This window comes from Bombyx mori, chromosome 12, assembly GCF_030269925.1.
Source record: "Bombyx mori chromosome 12, ASM3026992v2".
Taxonomy (NCBI): domain Eukaryota; kingdom Metazoa; phylum Arthropoda; class Insecta; order Lepidoptera; family Bombycidae; genus Bombyx; species Bombyx mori.
Window position 1 is genome coordinate 7,820,330 of NC_085118.1, and position 27,140 is coordinate 7,847,469.

Genomic DNA, 27,140 nt, shown 5'->3' on the forward strand with positions numbered 1-27,140 from the left:
TTATGATTTACTGGATTTTTTTAAGTGGGAAACATTGCAGTTAGTCTGCAGCCCTTTTTAGGGCCTGTGCACACCACGTATTTTAAACGCGCCGTCGACGCTCTTTCGTAGCGATACAGGCGCGATACGCACGCAAGTCAGACGCAGCCTGTAGACCTTTGCACACCTGTATAAATTAAAATAGACGTTTGAATCGATACAGACGCGATGCTAACGCGTGTTTGTATCGATACAGACGACAACAAACCGCTCTGTAGGATAAAAGCGCGCCGTCGACGCTCGTTTTGGAAACGCGCGCTTAAAAAACGTGGTGTGCACAGGCCCTTAGCTTCATCAGAACAGATGAAGATCGAAGGTTCAATCTGGAGGAAAACGTTTCCTGACACCTGCCTGACTGAATATATCAGAATACATAAGAATTCATACTACTTATAACATTCAAGGCATATGCTTAGGAAATTATTATGAATATTTCTGTACATTATTGTTCTGGTAGATGATATATTATTGCCATTTTAACTATGGGAACAGTTTGTATACAATGGTGGGACCAACCTGTCTGGCATTTTAATATACCCTATTACCACCACTGTATGTAAGAACAAGAATGTCCTTGGTCACAGAGGTCATTTCACAAGACCTGACCTGACCTTCATCAGTTGCCAGCAACAATTCTAGGAAGCTCATTTATGGAAACCGCTTTTCTTATCAATATGGTTCCGGCATAGCATTCATGTAGGTGATTTCTAAGAATAGGCATGATTCTAAGGTTAGTAATAATAATTACTTACCAATCTCACAGTACTACCAGCCTTTTTCAGTGCATCAACCGCTTCAGCATGTGTCACATTTTCTACATTCACATCATTCACCTATAAAAAGAACTTAAATTGGTCATTATTTTACTATTATACCTATGTCATAATAATTTGGCCAGCTTCTGCAGCAAAGCCGTTGTGTGTTCTTGTTTAAAAAGCAGTCATTAGTTTTTATTTCTACAAGGTAATGTATATATGAGTCGTCTATTATCAAAGGCGGCAATCTGTGCATTTGGACAAAAAAAATTTATTGATATGTCAATACAGATTTATTTGAATATAATCGTCTCCTTCAAAGAATACGGTTCAAAACCTGCATTAAATAAAGGTTAATAGTTAACCTGTTATTTATCTAAGATGTCGTTCCGAAGAGTTTTGTGACTGCCAATGGAATACAAAGTCAATAATTCGCTTTTCTGATTTACCAATCATTGTCCAAAAGTCAGATTGCCGCCTTTGATAATAGTCGACTCATATATGATAAAATTGTATAATGAATAGGATGGTAATTTAGGATTTATTTTATGTTGAAAGTAGCTGTCTTAGTAGATGATGGGTACTTTAGATTATTTTTATCTTAAAGAAATTACACTATATTTTAGAATATCCTAACAATTTGAGAACACATCAATGTTTCTTTGCTTTACACATTCCCAGAAGTTTTTTCTCACATTTGGAATAAATACTACTCCAGTAAAAGTGTGTAAAAATATATATGTAAAATAAACTTACCTGTAAAATAGCATCATTAATCAGTAACTGACTGGCTGCAGCAGCACCACCAGGTATGAGCTTTGTGACATAGATATGAGGGTCATCTGCCACATGGGGATTGTCAGACCCTCCTGCAATGCTGAAGCCCAAGCCAGCACCACCAGCTCGAGACAGTGCCACCGAGAGGTAAATGTAGCCATCCTCACCCTGTGTTCTTTCATTTGCTCCACCTTCTATGCCATTAACCTGTAACTTTATTTCATTCTTTACAATTGGTTAGTATTATATTAAATTGTTTCAAATGACTTATAAGTAAAACTATACAAGATTCAACAAATATTTTATTGTATGCACATTGGTGTACATCATCAACATACAATCTTTTGGTGTACATCATCAACATACAATCTTCTGGCTTTATATTTTTTCAAGGGATATTCACGGCATATTAAATACAGCAGAGACTCTTTCTTGTGACATACTATGATAAAATCGCAATATCAGTCATATATTCAATTTGATTTGTTAACTTATTAAGATTGAGAACTTCTATAACAAACTTAGTTAGCAAAATTATACATCTCTATGTAACTTTCTCTGTCTTTGAGCATTCTTATCATTTTATACGGTGCTGATAAAATATTGAAGTGTGCCAGAACTTTTAAGGAAGCCAGGCAAATAGCTGCTTAATTTTTATTTTAGCAAATATTCACTATGCAAAAAAAATTTGACTATGCAGGCAAGAAGTTAACTTCAGCTCCATCTTCATTATACAATTTTTTTTTTATTGCCCTTGTAGGCAGGCACACGGCCCACCTGATGTTGAGTGGTTATCGTCGCCCGTGGACTTCAGCAATGCCAGGGGCAGAGCCAAGCCGCTGCTTACTGAAGTGTTATCTGCATTGTTACTGCAAGGATTATCAATCCACCAGTATCTGATAATTTGCATAAATATTCTTCAAATATCAGAAACTATTTAAAAAAATAAAGGAAACCCAAACCCATAGTCATCCTTATAAAATTTTATAACATAGTATGTATTACACAATCATGTTTATCAGTGACAAGCACTTTACATGTGTAAAGTAATGTTTCAATTAGGTTAAGTTTTTAAATCTTATCTACATAATATAGTGAATTTTTAATATTATGGCCTAATATTCACGCTCATTGAGAATATTATTTTAATAAGTTAATTGTCTTTTTTGACATTACATTGTACCGAAAATATACTTTTTGAAAATTAATAAAGATTATTACCTGCTTCATTTCAGATGATGCGACGTGAGCCTGTAAGCAATATTGCAAGGTTTTTATTTTTAAACCTAAACAGTATAATTTTTTAACAAACCCAATAGTAACTAAAAAATAATAATCAAACATTACTTGCTTTGGAAAGTAAAAGTGTTTAGACAAAAAAACAGTTTTAGTTACATTTCGATAACATTTGTTAGTTCCTTAATTTTGATATTGTGAATGATAATTGATGCCTGATACTATAAAACTATAAACCATAAATTATTAAACCTATTAACACAAGAAAATATATTTTAAAGTGGGACTTGTCAACTAACTAATTTATTATTTTAAAACTATAAATATTTAGTTACTAAATATTCTAGCACTTTTCTTTGAATAATATACTAAATTATGATTTTGTATATTTCATTAAATGATTACATAATGAAAGCAATCAATTATTTTATTACATGTTTGAATGAAATTTTATTATTTGTTCAACAATCAAAGATAGCCTCATGAAGCTAATTTAAAATTTTATTGACTCACATAGTTTGTATTGGATTTTATTGAAGGCCAACATGTTACCTACTCACCGTATCAAGATTAAATAGTGAAGAGACTTTCCGAAGAAATCCATTATGAGACTTTTTCTTCCTTCTCTCTGTCATTTTTTATAGATATTTCGCATATCCCTCAGGTCAATTATAAACAGGTGTCCATACTACGCTATGTACACTGCATGCATTGTTAGTTACACTCGTGTCCACTTTCAGCACTTTACTTGATGATGTTCAGCATGCACCATTGTCTACCTAGAACCCACAACTAACTTGCACCAAAACATTTCAAAGGTATGTAGCCTTTTCAAACAACAAGTAAGAATGTGACCTCTTTTTATGTAGACAGGTAATCCCATAACATTTAAGCTCATTATCATGTTAGCTGGGTTTTAAATTGCAGCGGACCTTATCTAATGAATGTAACAAATCGAACCGAGCCCTTTTGATAGCGAGTTAAGTAGGTAGGTAATGTATGGTTTGGTAAATAAGCGTGTTACCAACTCGTCTTCGTTGATGGTATAGTATTGTATGAATGTCAAAGCGATGAACCTTAATTAGAATGTCGGTGTTACGTTATTAGTGTGCAATTAAGAAAACATAAATTTCATAATATCATGGATGTTGCAGTATGTAACATTGAACCAAAACTCTAAATTGTTATAAGCATATCTGACTTTAAAATCGTGATTTCACCAAGATTTGAAATCGTTCCCAGAGTATAAAGAAATTACTAAACGTTTATAAATAGATTAGTGTTTATTAAATGGCCTTACTTGTGACGAAAACGAAATAGCAGCAGTTTGAATGTCAAAATTTTGTATGCAATATCATTTCACTGATTATCAATAACGAGCAGTATACTTTCAGTAATATTCGTACGTCATTGGCACTATTGTGAAATTTAACAGCACCAATCCACAGAATGAAGAAACGTTAGCGCACATATCGCCGAAAACTTGTACTATATTTTAGGTTATAAATAGTACTACGGGACGCGAAACACCAACTTTCCGCCATTACCAACCACTTGTTGTGTATACGTCGTTTCGTTCAATCACTTTCGTCACGTCATCAATATGAAAAAGATATTTGTAAAACTTTAACGTTTACTCCAGAGATGGCACTACTAGTTGTGATTCATTATTGATTTTAGGAGGTGAAGGTCTTCAAGTTCATTAAAAAAAAAAAATACAAACTTATATTGTGTACATAATTATTAGGTTAATTTTTTTTGGAACCGATATGATTTGACACCGAAATGAGAACTCAAAGAAACGAAAATGAGACTTGCAAAGTAACACCAAAAAGAGACACGCACCACCACAAACCGCAAAGAAATATCCGTCGATAGGATATAGCCTGAGCGAGAATATTTTTAAACCGTTGCATATCAGATTTGATATTTAGATATTCCATTTTAAATTTTGATTTACCCATTGTCTACTACCCTTTTATGTAGATACTTTCGATAACAATTGACTAAAATATGGTTTGACTTTTGAACGGCTACTATTTTTTTTTTTTGAGTTTATGGCCTGATATCTAGACCTTAAACGGTTACTAATTTTTCTATGGAGTTGCCTGTCCAATACAATGGTAACTATGGAAGACTTTTACGAACCTGTCATAAAATGAAATCCATATTGATTGATTGATAAATTTTAACATGTTATAATTATTCAAAGTGTAATTATAGAATAATATTTTTAATAATTATCTGGTTAAGAGCTAATAGAAACTAGAATAGCTTTTGCTGTATAAAATGCTTTCATTATGTAAACAAATATAGGAATATTTTATTTTAGTGTTAGAATATTTTTTGTAATTTATTTTAATTTGGCGAAACTAAAATAAGATATGGGTACTCTACTCTTTTTCTGTATCGGATTATCTTGCGTATCTGCCTCCTCCGTAGGTGCGGCAAAGGTGCGTAGCCGCGACTACGTTTTGTCGTTGAGAGGGCACCGTGTGCTTAGTGCGAGTTTTTTCACGTCCTCGATAGCGTAAAAGTTACCTGAAATTTGTATGCAGCTAGAACAGTGCCCCTAGCGGCAAACGTAGGCAAACGTTCCAACTCCATACAAATTTGACTTAACTTTTACGCTATCGAGAACGTTAAAAAACTCGCACTAAAGACACTGGAATGTGTTTTGTACTCACTTCTGAGGCTTTACCACAGTACCAGCACCGTCAACAGCAGTTTCATTCAGGATGCAGTAGGCGAATCAATGTGTACTCTATTTTACTCGATACTATAACGATATGTTTGGAGACTAATTCATAACAAAATTTTAGAAAAACAAACAGAACTCATTAATAAACTCACTTTCTTTTCTTCAACTTCATCACTTGGTGATACGACAGAACGCACCTGTAAATATAGAAATAATATGCATTGTAAGGTTTTTTGTATATTTTACACTGTAAAGTACCTAAACGGGGTCAGTAGTTACCTTGATAAATATTTTTACAAATTTTCAAAAGTCATTTGCCTAATTATTCTAGGTAGCTTGGCTGAAACTAGGAGTATATCGTTATCCTCCTCCTTGCGTCGGTTTCCTCATTACTGAGGGTCGTGGTCATGGCCTTGAAACAGTTTAAATGTTTCTCTGTCCATGACTCTCTTGGGATGTAATATCGTTATACGACAAACAAAAGGTATTCCATCGAGTTGGTGTCTTTGCTCCGCAGACGGCAGATCTAATGTTAAAGTTTGAAACTTGCTAAATATATTAAATTGAAATGTCTTTGGTACCTGTACGTTCAGATTTTTATACTATTTACTTCTTTACTACGATAGCTATTGCTATGACCTCAAAAATACAGGAATAAAATAAGCAAATTGTCTAACAAAACATTGTTTTGTTATTTACATTTCTGTAATGACGTTGTCCAATATTTAATATCTTGATAAAAGTCACACCAGTTTTCTTTACCTACATGACTGAGATATCGATTGAATTTATGTAGGTACTACTATGCCCGTGCATACTCATTGTAGTCTTTAGTTAAAGTGTCGATAAATTAAATGCCAATGCAGAGCACGGAGAACTGTAATCTCAACACGCTGGTCAATCCAGAGGGATTTAATATAGATGCCGGTGACATCAATTAGAGAAGACGAGCTTAGACAGTCCGTCGACTAGGGCATACTTTGGTTTTTCCAAAGACAGCCATTTCCATAAAGCGAAACCATGAAATAAGATGTGCATCTTGCTACACTTCTATATTGCCGGCAGGGATAGTAGAGATGAACTCCTTCATCATCCCACCGCCTTCAGCGTGTGAGCTGAGAATCGAAATAATCCTCACAACGCGTCAAAAGATAAACGAGTATCATGGAAGAGACGTAGCCCTTTGATCATTCTAAGGCGACATTGATTTCACGTTATACAGAAGACGGGATTATCTTCAGAAGGCAAATACGCTTTTGTTAGTTATAAAAATACAAACACCTAAACTACACTCTTATATTGATTATATTAAACATATACCTTTTTTTACATAACATAATCCATATAGACACAGTTATGATACTCACCTTACCCGAGTCTGGTGTCTCATTACGTGATTCAGACTTCTTATTGTTGTCGTGTAGAAATGCATTTGATACCGATCTATATTCAATTTCATCCGTTGATATCTGTTTAAAGAAACTTATAATATGAATGATATAACAAGATATATATTTTTTATTATAGATAATATGTTTTTATTTTTTGCACAACTGGCTAAATGTAATTTAGGTGGCGGATAGTGAACTAATCTGAATAACGGAACTGTTACAAAATATGTTTTGACATGCTGAGTAATTTTGACTAATATAATATACGTAGCATTGACTATTAAATAAATTACAAACACGTCTAATACCGTGGACCTAACAGGGAAAACAGAGTAACCAAGTGGATGGATGGATAGTTATATCTCCTTTGCAGCACTTTAATAGCAAATGTGTTTGAACTGTTGAATAAAGATGTTCACATTTTTAAACTTCTACATATTTAAGGGGACAGTTTCGAAATTGTGTAACATGTGCATCTTTCGGGATTCATATCACGTTTATTTTAAGGATCTTGTTAGAGGAAGATATGATTAGAGCTTGTAACATCGGGAAAAAACTGAGATCATAATATATTTATAATAGGCGTCAAGTCTAAATCTATGACCTATATCCCTCTGTCACGATATACAGAACATCTTTAAAGTATACCTACTTCTATTTTATTGATATTTTTCTACGATTGTAATTTTGGTACCGAAAGTTAAATATTGTTGAATTTCAACAGTAACAATTTATTTTGCTGATGGAACAGGATATGAATTTCAATAAAAACAAATAATCACTAGGTACTCATCTGGCTCAACCTCTTTACTAATCGATTAAAGTAGTTCTTGTAAAGTGTAAACACGTAAACAAATCAAACTGGTATTAAATCATAAGTATCATTTCCGTAGGACGCTGCCACTACAAGGGTAACCTTACCTTACGGAGATGTACTCGTAAATGTAAGGCGGTTTCCGTTTGAATATAGAGTGGAAATATAATTCTCAATGTAAAAATTAAATGTGGTACAATGTTTATTTGTTATGTATACGAGTAGTAACGAACCTAGATTCATTTTCCAAAAAAATAAATTAATCAAGTTAAATACATTTTTTTTCTAAAATCAGTTACTTAGGTCTTGTCCTTCTTCAAACGAGGTTTGAAGAGAATCCTCAGCGGAAGACAGCGGTTATGCCCCTGGCATTGCTGATGTCCATGGGCGACGGTGATTACTTAGCATCAGCAGGACCGTATGCTCGTTTACCTAAAATGGCAATGAAAAGGTAAACTGCATTCTTAGTGAATTTTTTGCTTATTCTAATAATCTTCCTAATACGGTTTTTTTTTTCATTACAGTCTATGAACAAACGAAGGTCACGGCCTAATCGGTGATAACAGGTTCCTGGGCCTAGGGGCATAGACAACATGAATACGGTCATCCACCTTGAGACATAAGGTCATCATTTCAACGGCCGTCTGGTGTAGTGGTAAGTGACATGGTCACTACACAAGGGGGTCGCGGGTTCGAATCCCGCCAAGGGAGGATATTTGTATGATAAATATAAAAATGTCTTTTCCAGGGTTATGGATGTATATTAAATATAATATGTATGTGTATAATAAAAATATTACATTTATTTCCGTTATCTGGTACCTGTAACACAAGTTCTTTACGAACTTACCACGGGACCAGTTAACGTGGCGTGATTGTTAGTAAATATAAAAAAATATATTAAAAAAAAAAAAAAATTGTATTTCATAACCTACCCACCCGTATGAGCTCACAATGCGATACAGTGGTTAAAAAATTTTTCTGAGCAAATTTGTTTCGTAAAAGTACACCGTAAGAATAATTATTCGAAAACATTTTTGTAAATTTCAAGACGAATGCTGCTATTACCTCTCGTCTGTTGCTGTCCAATTCCCACTTGTTAGCGATACGGATTGTTTCTGCAGTTTTCTGTTGTACTGACTTCGTATCATCGAGGAGAGTGAGCTCATAGAACTCTTGGATATCTGTGAAGAAAGCACCAACACACTAATGAATTTAAAATTGATTTGTCTGAAATGACATTCGACGTTTTTTAAGTTGCTGGTGGTAGGACCTCTTGAGAGTCCGCGCGGCTAGGTACCACCACCCTGCCTATTTCTGCCGTGAAGCAGTAATGCATTTCGGTTTGAAGGGTGGGGCAGCCGCTGTAACTATACTTGAGACCTTAGAACTTATATCTCAAGGTGGGTGGCGCATTTACGCTGTAGATGTCTATGGGATCCAGTAACCACTTAACACCAGGTGGGCTGTGAGCTCGCTAACCCAACTAAGCAAAAAAAAAAGTTGCTAGCGAAGGCAGACGAAGTAGGTCTACCTGTTCCTAAGTAATCATCGTCGCTGAATATTTTATATAGAATGTACTTTTTATAATATCGATTTTATGTTAAACTGATGAGGAATCTATCAATTTGAATATTCATAAGCGATAGTGACCACTCAATACAAGTGGAACGAACATACATACATAGTCTCTGTTCCAAAGCAATAAAAAAAAGAATGCCTTAACTAGATTTTGTGACTTGAAATCTTCATTTTATTTTTTTATTTCGTTTTATCAGTATAATTAGTAAGTACCGAGAAAGAGGGGTATTTAATTAAATTTATGTTTATTTCAAATTGAAATTATGTCAGTAAGACCTATTTTTAAGTTGCATGTGTTTTTACTTGATGTTAATATTGCAATTTTCAAAAATTGATAATCGTTGATGATCGAGATTAAACTCTACAAGTGCACATAAGCATGTAGATATACGAATTGCAATAGCCCGGGAAAAACATATATATTTTAACAAGAATACTAAAGTTAATATTATAGGATAGGTGTTTATGTGACAGCCCACCTTCAGTTAGTGCTTTCGTCAGTATTAGTAGTTAACTTTCCCCCTAATCCTTCCCATGTACTTAAACGTGGATGTGAGTGAGGTACAATTATTTACCTCGCGGTCTCAAAGGGTTCCGGTACGCGTGATACTAGAGGAGCTGTGTAATAAACTTTTTTTTTTATTGCCCTTGTAAGCAGATGAGCATACGACCCACCTGATGGTGAGTGCTAACCGTTGCCCATGGACTTCAGCAATGCCAGGGGCAGAGCCAAGCCGCTGCCTACCAACATAACTAAATGTACCCCTAAAAACGTTATAACTTCGCGGTTGTTACAGAATAAAATACGAATACAATAATATGAAGACTGCGAATTGGTTGAATAGAGTTGATTAATAAGAAATAGGTTGTGGTAACTGTAGTGCGAGTCGTTCTAGCTGGATCGATACCGAGCGACCGGACGCGCGGCCGGCGACCCCATAGCTTTGTAAAAATACTACACTATATTATTAATGCCAGACGAATTTTCCATATAGGTACTAGTATTTGATACTGAAAACGAAATGTAAACATTAATAGCACACGTAGTATATGGACTTTGATCCTAAATATTAATTAAAGTTTCATCAAAAGTTTGGTCGGTAATAGCATTTAAATTAAATAAACAAAGATGGATCTGTGGATCTGAATGTTGGCGACGAAAGTAAAGCATGAAAGAGGAGTGCATGCGGCAGAGATGCGAATGTTGAGATGGATGTGTGGAGCGACACGAATGGACAAGATAAGGAATGTTTATTTCAGAGGAAGTGTGAAAGTAGCCCCGGTAATTAACAAATTAAAGAGCGGACGATTAGCGTGGTATGGACATGTGATGCGTAGAGAGATGGTGTATGTGACTAGGAGATGTATGGAAATGGTAGTGCAAGGTAGAGGGGGAAGAGGTCGACCCAAGAAGATATGGGTGGAGTGTGTGAATAACGATATGAGAGTAAGAGGAGTGAGTGTTGAGATGACGCCTGATAGAATAGAATAGAGAATAGAAAAATCCGCTGTGCCGACCCCACCTAGTGGGATAAAGTGGAGAAAAAAAAGATCTTTATCTTTCACTTATTCTAGATTCAGATTATGAAAAATATTAAGAAACTTTGTTCGAAATAGAAGCCAAAAAAAACGAACTTTACAGTCGTTTAAAAATTATTACTAAATTTGACACGAGAATAACGATAGTGGAACCTTTATAACAGATACGGATTTTATAAAATTAGGAAATCTTGGCAACACGGGCCACATCTGTCTGCCTATTAGTCATTTTAAGAATATATTAGTATTATGCAGGGTGTCTCACAAAGAATATGCTAAGCCTAAGCCTGTAGATACTGTTTTGTTAGAACAATCGATTCGACGAAAAAAATAAAAAAAGGCCACAAGTATATATTTATGAAGTAAAGATTATTTAAACATACCGAATAAGCTATTCTTCTACCTTTGAATCACATTTTAAAATAGAGAAGGTCCCATAATATGATTCGTAGTAAAAAATAAGGCTAGCCACATACCAAAAGATTTGAAGCTATGTTTTTTAATTTGGCTCTTACGGAGAAGGTACTGATGGCGCACCCGAAGTATTGTGGTTATCAGAGTCCAGTCCAAAGACGAAAACAACGTAAATGCCGCCACCAAAATTGGGACATGAGTTCTAAGTCTCAGTTCTATAGTAGGTACACCTGTCCCACCCTTCAGACAGAAAAGCATTATTACAGAGATAGGCAGATTGGTGCTAATTACCCGTACGGGTTCACAAGAATCCTTACCACCAGTAAAAATGATTATAGATTTATGATTGTATTGTAAGCTAGCTGTGCCCGCCACTTAGTTCGCGTGGAATTTAACAAAACGTTACTTTATTTGAACATTATTTTTGTTTTTTTTTTTCTAAGATATAAGTAGCTTAAGTTACTACTTATTACATCAGCTATCTGCCAGCGAAAGTCCCGTTAAAATCGGTCTAGCCGTTCCAGAGATTAGCCGGATCAAACAGACAGACAGACAGGCAAAAATTGTAATAAATGTTATTTTGGTATATGTAACGTATATAAATTCATATGCATGTAGTAAAAAGCGGTTATTTTAATATTACAAATAGACACTTCAGTTTTATTTATTTATATAGATTTGTTGGTTCATTTCAGTTCGAAGTGTGAAGATTAGATTATGTGATAGTTATATCTCTATCAGGACCTGGGCTACATCAAAGGGATACAACGGTTATATACCTTTTAGCTAATATACATAATACAAAGGCTCGTCAGTTGCGGTTCAGTGAATATTTGCTTTCTTTGTAAATTGCATTAACCAGCGTTGTGTTAAAAGCTTGAATATTAACTAATGAGTATAAGCGGTTAAACGTCCGTTTGCTGAAAAACCGCAATTATTTCTTACTACCCAATTATGTATACATCTTAGCGGTGATCAATATTTTCATCGATTTTAAAAAAAAAAAAAAAAAAAAAAAAAAAAAAAAAAAAAAAAAAAAAAAAAAAAAAAAAAAAAAAAAAAAAAAAAAAAAAAAAAAAAAAAAATAGGGGGCTATGGAGCCCCAGTTTTTTTTTTAGGTGTTTTATTTCAGTACCTTTTTCTAGGTGAAGCGATTCGGGTGAATCTTTATCATTTGAAAGCTGGTGCTTTTCATGTGATCCCATTTTTTTAATACGCTTTTATTAGCTTCATACGTATGTTATTTTAGTATGTATGTTAGTATGTAACGAAATCTTTGAACATGATTTTGACCCCCTTCAAAACGTCGGATTAACTCGACATTTGGCATACTTATTAAAGACCGATGACAATTCAATATTTTAAGCAGTTTGATCCGTTATCTTTGCTAGGATAATCAGGATTAGCGATTTTTTTTTTTTTGTTTTCCTGAGACCCGTAGTGTCTGTGTCAAGACCAAGAAGGGAAACTACATACCAGGCGCGTCGATCACCTATTTGTCGGAGAAGTTACTAACTGATTCAGATAATCAGGAGATTGGGCCTCGACGTGGCGCTCAGTAAATCCGAGGCCATGTGGTTCCACAGGCCCCGGAGAGTGCCACCTGTCGATGCCCATATCGTGGTTGGAGGCGTCCGGATCGGGGTCGGGGTGCAGTTAAAGTACCTCGGCCTCATTCTGGACAGTCGTTGGACCTTCCGTGCTCACTTTCAGCACCTGGTCCCTCGTTTGTTGGGGGTGGCCGGCGCGTTAAGCCGGCTTCTTCCCAACATCGGGGGGCCTGACCAGGTGACGCGCCGTCTCTATACGGGGGTGGTGCGGTCAATGGCCCTATACGGAGCACCCGTGTGGGGCCAGTCCCTGGCCGTGGGGGTAGCGAAGTTGCTGCAACGGCCGCAACGCACCATCGCGGTCAGGGTCATCCGTGGTTATCGCACCATCTCTTTTGAGGCGGCGTGTGTACTGGCTGGGACGCCGCCTTGGGTCCTGGAGGCGGAGGCGCTCGCCGCTGACTATCAGTGGCGGGCTAACCTTCGTGCCCGGGGCGTGGCGCGTCCCAGCCCCAGTGTGGTCAGAGCGCGGAGGGCCCAATCTCGGCGGTCCGTGCTGGAGTCATGGTCCAGGCGGCTGGCCGATCCTTCGGCTGGTCGTAGGACCGTCGAGGCGATTCGCCCGATTCTTGTGGATTGGGTGAATCGTGACAGAGGACGCCTCACTTTCCGGCTCACGCAGGTGCTCACTGGGCATGGTTGCTTCGGTGAGTTCCTGCACCGGATCGGAGCCGAGCCGACGGCAGAGTGTTACCATTGTGGTTGCGACTTGGACACGGCGGAGCACACGCTCGTTGCCTGCCCCGCATGGGAGGGGTGGCGCCGTGTCCTTGTCGCAAAAATAGGAAACGACTTGTCGTTGCCGAGTGTTGTGGCATCGATGCTCGGCAACGACGAGTCGTGGAAGGCGATGCTCGACTTCTGCGAGTGCACCATCTCGCAGAAGGAGGCGGCGGGGCGCGTGAGAGACGCACAAGCCCGCCGCCGTCGAGCGGGGGCCAGGGAGGCGGATCTCGCCCTAGCCCTGGCCCTCTAAGTGTTTCGGGTCCCCCTCATATGTCGGTCTGGGGCCCGGCGAAGGGGGCCTAAGAAGACGACGTGCAAGCTGCTCTGCACGCGTTTTACGCAAGAGCATCCGGGTGATGGAAGGCCGGCTATCCTCGACCCACGCTGGTTCTGACCCAGCGGGGTATTTCGTAGGATAACCAATTCAAACCGGCGCCATCTAGGCGGGCTTCGGACAGCCTGCCGACCGAGAGGGCTGGTGGTCGTGGCGCCGACGATCGCTGGCCCGGCGTCCCGAGGGGGAGGGTGATGGGAGAGATGTGCTCCGCACTAAACGCTTCACTCTCCTCCCCTTGCCTTTTCATGAGTTCTGTCTCATGCGAGGGTTGGACGTTGGTTGTTGAGCGACAGGAGGTTTTAGTCGGTTCGACTCCGACATGCCCCACCCTCCATCCCCAGTGGAGGGTGGGAGTCCGGCGATTTCCTCCTGACAAAAAAAAAAAAAAAAAAAACTGATTCAGATGAAATTTTTGAAAAATTTAAAAAATTTAAATTCAACTAAAAAAGGAAAAATAAATAATAGTTTAAAAAACTAAAAAAATACGCTTTTATAGATTTTAACAAACCTTTTCAATATTCAGCAATTATGGACATCTCGGATGTATATATGTACACAAAAATGGAACGTGAAAGTGAATTGGTGTTGACAGTTTAAATTTTGTTTGATGTTCCCATCAGTACTAAAAACAGGTGATTTTAGGTACTTCAAGTACCGGCCACCGTCCTCGCCGATCCCGTCGCTTGCGGGGGTTCGGCGAGTAAATTCACCCATAGACACAGCCCACTGAGTTTCTCGCCGAATCTTCTCAGTGGGTCGCGTTTCCGATCCGGTGGTAGATTCTGCGAAGCACTGTTCTTGCTAGAGCCAGTGTTAGCAACACCTCCGGTTCGAGCCCCGAGAGCTCACCTACACGCTAGGGCTAGCTATATCATATACATCTAAGTCTAACAGCATAGGTAGGAAAAAATAAAAAAATAAAGTCAATGTGTATGATCTCTTTGGAAATGTATCATGCACATTTTTGGATACAAGTTTAATCAAATTAAAGTATTCATAATCTGTAATAGATTCTGTAATTTCAAGGCGTCACAGTTCATAGTTCCATAGAATACTTATCTGTTTTAATTTACCCCTAAAACCGCGAAATGAAATTTAAAATAGAGGCCGTTCAAAGCTTCAAAATTTCAGTGGAGTACGTATTGTGCGTGTTAACTTTGAAGGGGTGAATGGTGTTTCTAATTAGGTCATTGTAACAATTTATAGAGGAAAATTATTTTGAACAAAGTTAATAGAGAAAATAAGAGCCACTAAGCAAAGTGCATCATTATCTCTCCGCATTGGGAGGTTACCTTAACATTATATTTCGGTTTTGCTGATGAGAATGAATATTCATTGTTAGTAGAAAATATTAGTTAAGATTGTTTGTTTCCATATTTCTTCTATTATTAAGGAATAGCTTTATGCAATAAAATGTAAAAACCCTTACAATTGTTATTTACGGTAGGAAACCATTATAAATTCAATACAATTGTGACTTCAGCCGCGTTACTCCAGATTTGTTTTCTGCGGCAAGTTAATCCAGTGAATCATGATCTAGAGTAATAAAATAAAATATCATAGATCCTTTGAATTATATTTAGGTTTCGTGCGCTGTGTCATCATCATCATCATCAGCCTGTATCTATCCACTGCTGGATGTAGGCCTCTCCCATAGTCCGCCACAATGAACGATCCTCCGCCCTCCGCATCCAATCTCTCCCAGCATATCGCCGCAAGTCATCGGTCCAACGGGCAGGGGGACGCCCAACGCTGCGCTTACCGGTACGCGGTCTCCAGTCCAGAACACGTCTGCTCCATCGGCCATCGGTTCTGCGACACGTATGTCCGGCCCATTGCCATTTCAGCTTGCTAATCTTTAGGGCTATGTCGGTTACTTTGGTTCTTTGACGGATATCCTCATTTCTAAGTCGATCCATCAAAGAAACTCCGAGCACACACCTTTCCATAGCACGCTGAGCGACTTTGAACTTACGGACTAGACCTACGGTCAATGTCCACGTTTCGGCGCCATATGTCATGACCGGCAGCACGCAAGCGTTGAAGACTTTTGTTTTTAGGCATTGCGGGATTGCTGAGTTCAAGATATGATGGAGTTTTCCATACGCAGCCTAACCCAACTGTATGCGTCTATCAGCTTCTTTCTCGAAGTTGGCCCTGCCTAGCTGAATAATTTGGCCTAGATAAGTGTATTCAGACACAACTTCGAGTACCGCGGATTCGACTATTACCGGTCCAGGAATAATATGGTCGTTGAACATGACCTTAGTTTTGTCCAGATTCATTCCCAGACCAACACGTCGTGACGCGGCATTCAGCTCACCCAGCATACAGCTGAGATCCTCCAGCGACTCTGCCATTATAACGATATCGTCTGCAAATCGGAGGTGTGAGAGATACTCGCCATTGACATTGATGCCGAGCTTACTCCAGTCCAGAGTCTTGAAGACATCCTCGAGAGCAGCAGTGAACAGTTTCGGCGATATAACGTCACCCTGTCGCACCCCTCTGTGAAGCTCAATCGGGTTTGTCTGCTGGTTTTGGATCTGGACTGTCATTTTGGCGGCTTTGTATAAACTCTTCAACACCTCAACGTACCGATAATCGACTAGGCATCGCTGTAAGGATTCCAGAACAGCCCAAGTTTCGACGGAGTCGAAGGCTTTTTCGTAGTCCACAAATGCGAGACACAGAGGACGATTGTATTCTTCAGTCTTCTGAATAACCTGTCTCAGCGTGTGGATGTGGTCTACCGTACTATAGCCTTTGCGAAACCCAGCCTGCTCCGGAGGTTGGAACTCGTCAAGTCAAGAGGCCAAGCGATTTGTAAGGACTCTCGAGTACAGCTTATAAATATGGCTAAGAAGTGAAATAGGCCTGTAGTTCTTGAGCAGAGCACGGTCTCCCTTCTTAAAGAAAAGAATGACAGTACCCTTGCTCCAGGCTTCCGGTGTAGTAGTTTTTTTAATGACAGTGTCGAACGTTGTGCATAATTGGTTGAGAACTGATGTACCACTTGCCTTCAACAATTCTGCACTGATTCCATCATCCCCTGTAGCTCTGTTATTTCTAAGCTGTTCCAAAGCAGCCCTTATCTCCTCTATACTGACGTCGGGTATGTCTTCCGTATAGTGGCGGACTAAGGGGGCTCGGTGATCATTCTCTGGGCGGGCAAAGGGCTTGGGAGCCTGTGAGGCATAGAGACCACGATAGTAGCTCTCCACTTCAGTGAGGACTTCGGATCTTGATTCAACAATTCTTCCATCGGCAGTTTTGAGCTTCGTCAGATGGCTTCGGCCTAGTTGCTGTTGCCGTATAAACACTTTGGTGCCTTTGTTTTGTTGTATTGCCTCTTTAATCTTTATTATGTTGAATTGGCGAAGGTCACGCCTAATCAGCTTTCTGATTTTAGTGTTTATAGTTTTTCCATCTGACGGAGTAGCATCTGCAGTTTCCCTTCGCTGTTTCATCAATAGCAGGGTCTCGTTGGAGAGTTTAGTGTCTTGGCCTTTTCTTCTATGCTGAAAGTATTTATTGCCCACTTCTCTTAGAATTTTCACCATTTCGTTGGTGCGCTTATCCACGTCGCAGTTAGTTTCCAACACGTCAAACCTGTTTTTGACTTCCAATTGGAAGTTATCTGGGGGCTCCAAGATTTGTTGCCTAGTTGGTCGCAAGCTAGACTTTACCATACGCGATCTCTCCAGCTTAATGTCGATATTTAGGGTGCCGCGTACCAGCCAGCGCTGTGTAAATATTGTTAAAATATTTATACTTTCTATATATTTTTTACGATGGAAAGATCGCGGCTGATCCAGAAACGTTGTCGCTTAGCTATGACGGATGGGCGAACTGAAGGACTCAGCCTGGAGGGGAAGTTTTGCCAACAACTGCCCGAGCGCCACTGGAGAAGACCTATCAACTGCTTGCGAATGCATCTACCACCGAACTGGAATTACCAACTCACTCAGAAGATCCTATGTGCACGTCAAACTCGTCTGTATTCGACTCTTCGAAAGAGTTGGAGGTGTACGGTGATTTTTATGTCTAATGATATCCTATCAAGGTATCATCGATATCCATTTTTCCAAGCTTACGCTCATGATTTATGCAAGTATAGTGTTTATTCACAAGACTCCCACCCATCTAAACACCCTATGAGTTATTCAATTATGGTCTTACAGGTTAGCCGTCGGAGTGTTATGTAAGGTACGAAGAAGGTATGTCCCTCTTGGCTGAGCCTATGCTCGCCCTGGTGAAACTGGAAATGCCTCTGGGCCACCAGTAAAACCTCATTCATAAAAAAATGGTATGTAAGGGACGTAGATCTTTATGACGACTTTAAAATAGAACAGACCTATAAGTGTCGATCTAAATTTAAGACCCCGTGATACAAAAAGAAATACTTTTAACATAAGTCATATATAAAATCCGGTCATCGTTCCCGTCGAACCCGTCGCTTGCGACGAAGGGCTCGTCGAGTAAATTAACCCTCAGACACAGCCCATTGAGTTTCTCGCCAGATCTTCTCAGTGGGTCGCGTTTCCGATCCGGTGGTAGATTCTGCGAAGCACGGCTCTTGCTAGGGTTCGTGTTAGTAACGTCGTCAGGTTTCAGCCCCGTAAACTCAACGACTGATTAAGGTTACGCTGAAATAGCCTCTCAAGGCTCTCAGCTTAGGTAGGAAAAAAATATTATATTTAAAGTTTCTAAATTCAAAATTTATACATATTGAATGTAATTTAGAGATAAATTTAAAACAATCACAACATGACGTCGAGCTGTCATGAACGTGTACGATGTGCCCGATGACCTGTGTCTCCTCGATTCGTGATCTGGGTCAGTCGCACATGTGAATGTTCGGAAACGCCTCTCCAGTATCATTACTATTGTAGATCAAACAAACGCGTGCTCAAATCGAATTACGTATCATCCGAACTAACAGTTTCATTCCAATATTATCTCATTGCAAATAATGTTCGTGTTGATAGTTGCCAACCACATAAATCAATATTGTCAGTCAATAGCCACATCCTTGTAGCTTATACGATTTGTCATTATCATTTAAACTGTTATTGCTTTTAGTCGAGATTCGGTCAATTTGTATGGGGTATTTGGCGAATTTGTTTTTTTACAAATTTTAACGAAAACGAAAAATTTACATAAATATATTTATGTTCATCTCTTCTGCACAGTACCTTTAGAATTAATTATACTCTAAGCTCTATTTCTCTTTTTTATTAGTAAAAAATGCTAAGGAAACATGTAAAGTTTTATTTCGATGTTAACATATTAAAATATATAATGATTATTTTAACGTACCTATATATTAAGGGTAAGAAATAATATTAGCTCTTATTATTATGAGTATGTGCAATCATTGCTTAAAGTAGATAATGATTGAACTACGTGCTGTACAAACTCTTGATAACCAATGTCAAGTGTTTTTTTCTTCTTCGAAACGTTTTCTTTATCTGTAGTTCAAGAGAAGCAGCATAAAACCAAAGTAATGTGTCTCATATATTAGGGACCTTTTTAAAGCCGAGTAACCGAGGGTAACCAACAAAATCGTTACGGACTTTGCTGAATCTCTCAGTTTTACTATCTTCAATTTTTAATCAAAGCCCTTTAAACTGATAAGAACGTCACAATATTGATAGTATTTAATTAATTATTTTCTCAACAATGACGCAATGTTTTGTTTGTCTCAACGTACGTAATTTGTAATAGGATGTTGTGTTAAAAGATAAATTAGTAAACGTATTAACCACTGTTGTTATATTGACACTGATTTTAGTTTACTAACTAACTAACTCGACTCGACGAAGTTACGTATACGATATTCATTAAAAAAGCTTATTAAAAAGTTACATTTAATAATTTGATCGTTTCTAGTAATTCTAACATTATGCCGGCCCAATCGTCTAAATTCGACCACAATTACTGATCGACTGACTCGGTAGTGCAGTGGTTAGTGCTCCCGAGTGTTGCGTCGAGGTTCATGGGTTCAATTCCCACATCGGGCAAACATTCGTGTGATGAACAGGTGTTTGCTCTTCGTCTGGGTGCTTATTATCTATATACATATGTATATTTTTTAAAGTATATAAGTATGTATGTCAGTTATCATCAATCTCTTGCCCTTCTCCCAGTCACCTGGGGTCGGCGCAACATGTTTTCTCCTTCCATACTTATCTATCCTATACCATTTATTTGCTCACTCCCCTTTTACACATATCGTCTTTCACGCAATTCATCAATTTCTTCTTAGGTCTACCTCTTTCTCTATATCCTTCCACATTCATAGTTAGCACTCTCTTACCAACCTCATTTTCATTTCGTCTCATCACAAATCCATACCATCCCAAACGCGCACTTTTCCGCTTCTCTGTCACAGGTATCACTTTCAGACTTCCTCTAACATATTCATTCCTTATTCTATCCATTCTCGTTACTCCACACATCCATCGCAACATTCGCATCTCTGCTACATGCAATCGCCTTTCATCATATTCATGTCAGTTACTGGTACCCATAATACAGGGAATCCTACTTTGGGGCCGGATGACCGTGCGTAATTTGTTCACAGTTATTTATATTTTTAATAACTCATAATTACTAACACCTTAGGATTTAGTTTAATTTTATTAATTATTTGGTATTGACATTGCAAAGAAGAAACTTGTCGATTTTCACAGAATGTTATATGGCTTCAGCTCGTCAATAGCTACTAAATAAAAAGTAAAATTAATTCGGTTGAGAAAAATAGATAGGAATGATATTGTATACGCATTATTAGTTACTAGTATAGGGCTTAATACTCTACAGTAGTCTACAGCAATAGTGAAAAATAAAAATTTACGAGGCAACGGTTAGGTATATATTAAAATAGTGTTGTTTTTATTGGTGGTAGGACCTCTTGTGAGTCCGCGCGGGTAGGTACCACCGCCCTGCCTATTTCTGCAGTGAAGCAGTAATGCGTTTCGGTCTGAAGGGTAGGGCAGCCGTTGTAACTATACTGAGATCTTAGAACTTATATCTCGAGGTGGGTTGCGCATTTACGTTGTGGATGTCTATGGGCTCCAGTAATCACTTCACACCAGGTGGGCTGTGAGCTCGTCCACCCATTTAAGCAATAAAAAAAAAAGTATTTATTCTTTTGTAGTTCGATCTTATGGACTCAGAAGATCGCATCTGTACGGTACTCCGTCAACTTTATTTGTTGTCATGAAAGTTATTTTTCTTTTATGATAGGTTGTTTTTTTTAAAAAAGACATTTTACGTTTCCCTTTTACTTTATTTAACTTTAGTACACGTATATTTCATTAAAATTTTTATTAGCCTACCTATTGGTTTAAGAATCGTTTTTAAATCCTATTTTCTTTTTATATTTCTTGTTCCAGATACGATTCGGAGTAGGAGCTCACGGCCCACACGTATTTAAATGCTTATCGGTGTCAATAGATATCGTCATATGAATACTGCTAATAACTTTGGGACGAGAGATAGAATTCTTCATAATCGTAATATATTTTTCCTCCATTTAGGCCAAAAAACTTATAGTTATGCCGCATAATCGGGAAAGTGGTGTCTTATCCCATGAACACCAGTTATTCCTTTTTGTCGATAAGCTTCAAAGAGAAAACCTTCCACAAATCGGATGTATTTGGAAGGGGGCCGACGCGACGAGGTTTGAATGTCGTTCGAGAGACAGGATGAGCTTGTATAGTTGTATATTTCTAAATAGTATGTTAACACAATTCAGGTTGTCCACGCTCGGGACGATTAATAAGTCGGTTTTGTGGAAGTGATATATATTTTTATTACGAGCGTTTCGTTTCACGCTATGAAGATCTTGAACACAGTTTTTTTTGTCAAATATCTTCTATTTTATTATAGCTATTGCGAAAGCTTAGTCTTGGAGACTTGTTAGTTACACAATGTCTTGTGCGTGCGGCGACATTTCAACCAAACGCACTCTTAAATTTTAATAGGATGGTAAAATAAAAAAACTTCTTAGGCTTAGTATCCAAAGACGGGCACAAAAAATTACTGAAATGATTTTTTTTAAACTAAAATTTAACAACATTTTAATACGCAGATGACTAAGCTTATGCACACATCTCTATAGAAGCTTCTCAATTAGTCCGTAGGGAACAGTGAGGGTATTATCTGGCTTCAGAGATGATTTTGTGGGGTGTTAGTTGCCAAGGAGTGCCTGAGCTATATATTTGTGTCAAACGTAATAAGATCCATCCACTTTGGGATACGTAGTCGTAATCTCAATATTTTTTTAGATCGACTGTGTTACGATACGGACAGAAACTTATGATTGTTTCACAATAAAAATACACAGGTTGTACCTATAGACGCAGGCTCGCGATACATCTTACCATCAGTGATAATGTCGTGGCGTGCAACCTCTTTGACAGAACATACGACCTACCATGATTGGGCATAAACTAAGAGAGAGAGAGAGTTGACAGGTGTCATTCGAAAAGAAACAAAAGAAAAGGAACGAAGACGACCGTACACTGGCATTGGACGGCAAAGAACGAACCGACCGTTCAGATAGCGTTCACAGTACGAATAGGTACTTAGGGAAGGCGTCTGCCCATCTTCCGGTGGATCCCTCAGTCGTCTTTTACGTCTTTGGAATACTAGGCCACTATACAGTGGTGTGAGCTATACTACGATTTTGTATAAGTATTGTAGTTACTATATTATTAAAGTTATAGTATTCATAAAATGAAACGATTTGATATTTGTAATGCTCGTAACAGTCGGTATGAGATAGTTAAGGAAAATAGATCGAACAATAGTAGAATTTACAAATTATTAAAACGATTTAGAATATTTATTGAAATTAGGACAGGACAACGATTATCGTGTCAACTAATTTATACATATCTTTACATGTGACACAGTAGTAGTAAAATGTACCATATTTAAAAAACTATAATATAAATATATGTAATGTTGTTCAAATCAATTTCACGACTTTACGTAATAGTTTTCACCTAAAATATTCATTTAGAAACCTTTGTATTTGTTATTTTTACAACTTATCAGAGATGACTGATTAAAAGAATATTTACACGTACGGAGTTTATCCCTAGTTTTTTTTTATAAATTAGATACACCATTACGTAGTAATACAATCATCACTTAGATATTTATTCCCTAAATTTCTATAGCTGTATAAGTAAAAAAATCACATGCAGTCAAAAAACTATAAATGTTCAATTTTTTGCAGTTTAGTTAGGAAATGGTAAAACTAAATTAGTCATTTCAAACATTTAGGTATGCTTTATCACACCTTTACCCCTTTAGGTATTTGTTTCTTTAAATGCGTTTCATATAATATAATTTCATATATGTAAAACAATTAATCACGGTACTGTTTTTAAGCACTAAAGGTTTACTTCACTGCATACGTTTGAACTGTGTGAAGCCATAGATTATGACGTAAATAATGTTGGAGGTGACGCATTTAAACGCATAATAAATAAGATGCAATCTGGTTTATATCAACATCAGGACAAGGTTAAATTAATACTGATCGATCAATAAACGCAGTAACTTTTTTTATTAAAGCATTTTAGAAACAAAAAAAAATATTAACAGGAACATGGCTCAGTTTAAAGTTTTATGAACCCTCATACGTTCTTATTTTCGACGTAGTACATAGTGTGTTGGACTTTCGCGAGTCGTAGACGAATAAAAACTACTTTTAGGGTTTCATCTGACGGACACGGTCACGATGGTCCGTCGCCACGAAAATTATTAATTATTCGGAATGTCGGAATTAATATTAGTGATAATAAAAAACGTAAGATTAAACCGTAAAGTAGATTTAGTTATGTAGATAAGTTTAGTTTACGGCATCCATGGATATGTCACCGGGATTGTCGCCCCCCACCTCTAAAGACCTCAGGTCAAAGTCCTAAAAACCGTTACCCTAAATGAAGTTCGGCTTTTCAAATTTCAGAATCGTTCAATTCAGTTCAAGTCGACAAATGCTCATTGCATTCGCAGTCGTCTAAAAATATAATACGGATTACAATAGCAGTGTCGTGGTCAAAGAAGACTCAAGATCGCCGGTGACGTGAGCTACGGTCACGCGCGTCTGTTCTATTCTATCATCTATTTATAGATTACCTATAGGCTCATTGATACATTAAATTTACTTAGCGACTCCCTAAAAATATTTTCGATGTATATCTGTATTTTTAATTAAAGTTCCCCAAATAAAAAGGCAAATGGCAAAAGTACGTTTTCAATTAACTTACCGAGTAATGCTTGAAATAATCTTGATTTAAAAATTCTGATGACTCTTTCGATAGCAAGCCTCAACTGCCGGTCTTGTGGCTTTATTAGCTTGCTATGATAATCTTCAAGTAATTCTAGAGCTCGATGCGCCTCTGAAAATTGATATATTATAAGAAATAATTATTTTAAATCGGCGATTTTTATCAAGGTCTTGGCTGGTAGCTTGTAACCTACGCCCACTGATTAGTAGTGGTCACGTGAAGACTCTTGTTTCCATTAAATTACGTGTATCACAGGCTTAATTTAACATATCCATTTTTTAGTTACCTTAATAAATTTTGCTGTTATATACACAAACAGAATACAATGCAACCGTCGATTATCAATAAATTAGAAATTAGAAAACATAAACAATAGTATTTTCGGTACCAACCATATGAGTCTAAGCATGTGTTAGATAGGTAGTTTAGTTTTGACTTAAATGCTTATTGAGAACACATAAAAATGTAAAACTAGGGTACATGATTGCTTACGAAAAGTAGAACACGCAAGTAGAGTGCCTGGCAACCCTCTAATATCGATATCAATCAACAAAAGGGTGCGTTTATGGGTGCATGTAACCCTCCAAACGTTGCGTAAACTTTGCTGCATGAACGAATGCTGCAACGTTACATTAAAAAAATATCACTTCCCATAATTTAACTCACCTTGCTTACGAACTGGCATCACGGAACCACCCCTAACGTAGATATTTTAGAAACCTAATATAGAAATTGAATGTAAATAAACGAAAATAATATTCACAGCGACACCACGACGACACTATGCATTCTAAACAATTTTGATCACATATGGAATAATTTTTATATCGCACATATTGTCGCTCAACAAAAACATTAGCGGATAAGGCAGAAAACTGTGCGCACAAATAGAGCCGCATATAAGGGCCATCGAATACTGCGTCTGATGGGATTGGTCGATTTTCATTGTGACGTCAGAGGGTGCAAGCATAGACAAGGAAAAACAAGGGTAGGAGTTTCTTTAGTGGCGGCTTACTCTACAATTAGCATAGCACGTATTGAAATTCTGCGTGTCTTTCTTTTCCTTCCGAGTACAAGGGCAACTTCATTATCTTAATATCAGGCGTCCAATAAAGTCTAAAATATTTCGTCTAGTTTGGAACTTTAAAAAACTTATTTGGGTTATGTGCGTCCAAAAAAATTTGGACTTCGGCAGTTTCGTTACTCATGACTGTCCGTTGGTCTCAGCCAGGCTACTCAGATGCTATAGTTACTGTCGCTAAGCGTATTCGGAAAGTTTGATCCGCAGTTTTTTTTTTATTTTTTTTTTATTGCTTGGATGGGTGGACGAGCTCACAGCCCACCTGGTGTTAAGTGGTTACTGGAGCCCATAGACATCTATAACGTAAATGCGCCACCCACCTTGAGATATAAGTTCTAAGTATAGTTACAACGGCTGCCCTACCCTTCAGACCGAAACACGTTACTGCTTCACGGCAGAAATAGATAAGGCGGTGGTACCTACCCGCGCGGACTCACAAGAGGTCCTACCACCAGAGTTTATGTTTTGCTGACTTTATGTTTTCACTACTGTGGCTCTTCTTGTATCTTCAACTAAAGATAAATATGTCCAGTGACATACACACAAATTCAAATAAATGATTTTGAAATTAAATGGTATGTGCTGCTGATTTTGCGAAATTATGAAAACCAAATAATCCTACGAGTGATTGGGGTATTCAAATCCAAGTGTACGTAGGTATGTGGAGTACCTATATTTGGACGGGACTTAAATAACTAAAGATTTTTTATCTTTATTTAAACGAACAGCTCCAGTTAAAAATATATATATTGGCACTCTTAATTTTTCAATTGTATGATGTAAAATCTGAAGACTTGTAAGTTTTACAACTTAAATTAGCAGTTATAATTTTAATAATTAATAGGATATAGGTTTCAACGACATGCTGCGTAGTCTTTGTGTTGTTAGTCGGTATGCGATTTATTCTAGGATTAACGAAACACTGCCGAAAACGGACAGGTGTACAGGTTATAAGTAATTCCAAGTGAAACTGTTATGTGAACTACTGATTCGCGATACATTTTTAAAAATATGGCGAACGTGTCAATAACGTACGTAACTAATTACGAAACAAAGGTTTTCCCTATAAAAAGCGAGCCTTCAATTTTATTACATGTATGTATATATGTGGTCCATACCTGCACCGTGTGTATTACCATCCTCTTTATGTCTGTTGCGAGTAATGAGTTCGTTAAAGAATGAGTAATCATTACAAAGTACAATTGAGACTTCACCTCTTACCTCAAGATAGACAGCAGAATTCACTTTTTTTTCCTACCTAAGCTGGTAAGCTGGTAACCTGGCTGGTAGCCTTGAGAGGCCATTCCAGCGTAACCTTAACTAGTAGGTGAGCTCACGGGGCTCAAACCTGACGACGTTGCTAACACGAACTCTAGCAAGAGCCGTGCTTTGCAGAATCTACCACCGGATCGGAAACGCGACCCACTGAAAAGATCCGGCGAGAAACTCAGTGGGCTGTGTCTGAGGGTTAATCGCAAGCGACGGGTTCGACGAGAACGGTGACCGGTGCTTGAATTACCTAAAAGCACCGTTAGTGGATCGGGAGGGAAATTACGTGGTTTGGGCGACGTCGACTGCTTTCCATTCTTTCCGCAGGATCGGGAATGTAGTTACCGGCGGCCACGATGAGTGGGTTCTCGTGCCGTGCCGCTTTATCGAAGTGGACGGAAATCACACGGTAATGTCTAGAAGCTGAACATCAGGTGGGCCGTAATCTTGGTCACCCGTCTATACTAAAAAAAACTTCCTGGCCTATAGGATAAAACGTCTGATGTACTCATATCGTATGATTTAGCCAACACAGTTTCTCGTCTGGACCTCTCGCT

General features: G+C 38.0%; 1 protein-coding gene and 1 long non-coding RNA gene across 27 annotated transcripts in view; one reads left to right on the plus strand and one right to left on the minus strand.

The window, feature by feature from the left end:
* Positions 1-25,153, minus strand: part of LOC101744274 (disks large 1 tumor suppressor protein) — a 43,470-nt gene extending 18,317 nt beyond the window's left edge. For 6 of the 26 annotated variants that reach the window (XM_062671418.1, XM_062671412.1, XM_062671409.1 and 3 more), the window contains exons 1-5: positions 4,108-4,390; positions 3,368-3,586; positions 2,793-2,822; positions 1,551-1,796; positions 792-872 (exon numbers count right to left, since the gene is read on the minus strand). In XM_062671418.1, coding sequence (XP_062527402.1) covers positions 792-872; positions 1,551-1,796; positions 2,793-2,822; positions 3,368-3,442 — 432 coding nt within the window. In that variant the 5' untranslated portion in view covers positions 3,443-3,586; positions 4,108-4,390. Of the gene's footprint in view, positions 1-791; positions 873-1,550; positions 1,797-2,792; positions 2,823-3,367; positions 3,587-4,107; positions 4,391-4,652; positions 4,787-5,660; positions 5,706-6,875; positions 6,978-8,781; positions 8,898-24,212; positions 24,345-24,899 lie in introns of those variants that run through there. The other 20 variants (XM_062671417.1, XM_062671411.1, XM_062671416.1 and 17 more) reach the window with 12 other exon arrangements.
* Positions 22,426-24,191, plus strand: LOC134199833 (uncharacterized). Its single transcript, XR_009974475.1, has 2 exons — positions 22,426-22,600; positions 23,912-24,191. It is a non-coding gene; the product is annotated as an uncharacterized LOC134199833 (long non-coding RNA).
* Positions 25,154-27,140: the final 1,987 nt, after the last annotated feature.